Below are 2169 nucleotides of genomic sequence, written 5' to 3' on the forward strand. Positions count from 1 at the left end.
AGGAGGGGTGATGCCCCTCCTTGGGGGTGGGGAGGGTGTGCACTTGGGGGTAGCTTGTATCCACACCCCCAGCAAAAACAAGGGTCAGGGCAGGACAGGAGAGCCCAGACATCTGGCTCTTGCCTTTTTCCACTAAGCCTCGCTCTTCTGGGGCAGGAGGACCTGGGCTCCAGCCCGTGATGGACTCAAGGGGCTGCCACCCCCTCCTGCCCCACCCCCTTGCAGGGCTGAGCTCCAGGTGATGTCCTGATCCTGAAGGTGTCAGCAAGGAACACAGAGGGGAGGACACACACCCCAGCAAGTCTGTCCCTCCCCAGCTTCTCTGGGGTCACTGCTCTGTCTATGGGGCATGAGATGCTTTTGTCACCCTAGTCCCTCAGGTTCCCCCAGGAGGTGGCAGGAGCAGAGGTAGTTGGGGGGGCCTTAGGAACAGTGGCTGCCCCGAGGAAGTGCCATGATGAGCAGGAGGCCCCAAAGGGAGGCAGGCCCTTGTCCAGGGCTCCTCCTTGCTGTGTGAGGACATTTCCCCTCCCACATGTTATTCCACTAGGACAGGGCGGTGCCTGAACCCCAGATCGCCAAGGGTGTCACACAGGAGGGCAGAAACACCCAGTGCCCGGGTCTGTGGGGACACTGCAGACGCTGGGGGGATGTGGGTGCTGTGCTGATCCCTCGCCACACCACAGGGCACAGGAGTGGCTGCCGGTCCTGCTGCCAGTGCATCCTGCTGCTGCATCCCGTTCTCCTGCAGTGTCCTGGAGGGGGCAGAGCCCTGTCAGGGTTGGAGGCCTCAAGGGTGCCACTTCCCCAGGGCACCCAGCTCTGCATTTCACCTGGGGGCTCCTCGCAGCAGGCATGGAGCATTTGCGGACATTGGGCTCCTCACTCTGGCTCCGTCCCTCGCCGAATGGTCCTCTCCCAGAGAGAAAACCCTGGGGGGACAGAAGTGGGCAGGGGCTGCCAGCCACTGAGGCCACTCCCAACAATGTGAGATGTGTCCACAGCCCCAGTCCTGCCCTGACCCCCCGCAGTCCCCTTGCCTGCTCCTCACCCACCTCTCGGCAGCCATCTGGCTCCTGTGCAGTGAGGGATGCCTAGCAGGACAGGCTGAGTCCATGCGTCCACAGCAGTATCTCTCACGCCTGGATGGACAGACAGACAGAAATTCTCCCTCCCCCCGGTGTCCACCTTCAGCCAGGTGCCAGCTCCTGCCTCCAGCTCATGGCCACCATCAGTGGGTTTTTATACATAAATAGAGCTCCCGAATTTAAATAGATTCTTTTTTTTCTGTACAGCGAGTCTGAAAAATGAATGAAAAGCCGAAGGAATGGCTGAGCCTGGGCCCGGCCCGGCTCTGCCATCCAGGAGGTAGTTTTGCCTGAGTCTTGTAACACTGCTGGCAGGGGGTGGGAGAAGGGGCTGGAGAGGAGGAGGGTCCTGCTGGCAGGACCCCCCCCAGCCCCTACACGGAGCTCTCGTCCAGCTTCTCCACCAGCTGCGTGTGTTTCCGCTTCTCCAGGATCTTGCTGAGCTCCTCAGTGAAGGACGCGCTGTAGAGCGGCGAGGCCAGCGGGCCCAGGGCCTCCTCCTGCTGCGGCAGCAGCATGTAGCTGTTGCCATTCATCTTGCGGAGGACGTTGGGCAGAGCCCCCACGCCATTAGTGAGCTCGGCCGGCAGTGGCGGCGGTGGTGGCAATGGGGGCACAACATTTGGCAGCTCCTTGACCGGAGAGGTGGCAGCCGTGGGCGCCTCGCCAGGGATGATCCGCAGGCAGCCATCAGGGTCATCTTGCGGAGGACGTTGGGCAGAGCCCCCACGCCATTAGTGAGCTCGGCCGGCAGTGGCGGCGGTGGTGGCAATGGGGGCACAACATTTGGCAGCTCCTTGACCGGAGAGGTGGCAGCCGTGGGCGCCTCGCCAGGGATGATCCGCAGGCAGCCATCAGGGGAGGTGAGCTCTTCCTCTTGCTCCTCCTCCTCCAGTTGGCCGAGACGGTCTGCAGCTCCACGCTGTTTGGTCGCGGCTCCCCCAGGACGTACTTGCCCTTGCGCTTCTCCAGGCAGAACACGTAGAGGAGGATGGCACTGAGCACGGCGCACAGCACCACCAAGGCGATGATGGCCGAGATGTAAGCCACTTTCATGTCACCATCCACTTGGCTGGTGGCG

At 62.3% G+C, this 2169-nt stretch overlaps 1 protein-coding gene across 1 annotated transcript in view; it reads right to left on the bottom strand.

Moving 5' to 3' along the window:
• Positions 1 to 1462: 1462 nt before the first annotated feature.
• LOC104540132 (semaphorin-4G-like) overlaps positions 1463 to 2169 on the bottom strand; it is a 7352-nt gene continuing 6645 nt past the window's right edge. Inside the window, 3 exon segments of the mRNA XM_010183862.1 lie at positions 1463 to 1750; positions 1915 to 1982; positions 1985 to 2155. Coding sequence (XP_010182164.1) covers positions 1463 to 1750; positions 1915 to 1982; positions 1985 to 2155 — 527 coding nt within the window.

Source organism: Mesitornis unicolor, unplaced genomic scaffold (genome assembly GCF_000695765.1).
Source record: "Mesitornis unicolor isolate BGI_N332 unplaced genomic scaffold, ASM69576v1 scaffold32784, whole genome shotgun sequence".
NCBI classification, from domain to species: Eukaryota; Metazoa; Chordata; class Aves; order Mesitornithiformes; family Mesitornithidae; genus Mesitornis; species Mesitornis unicolor.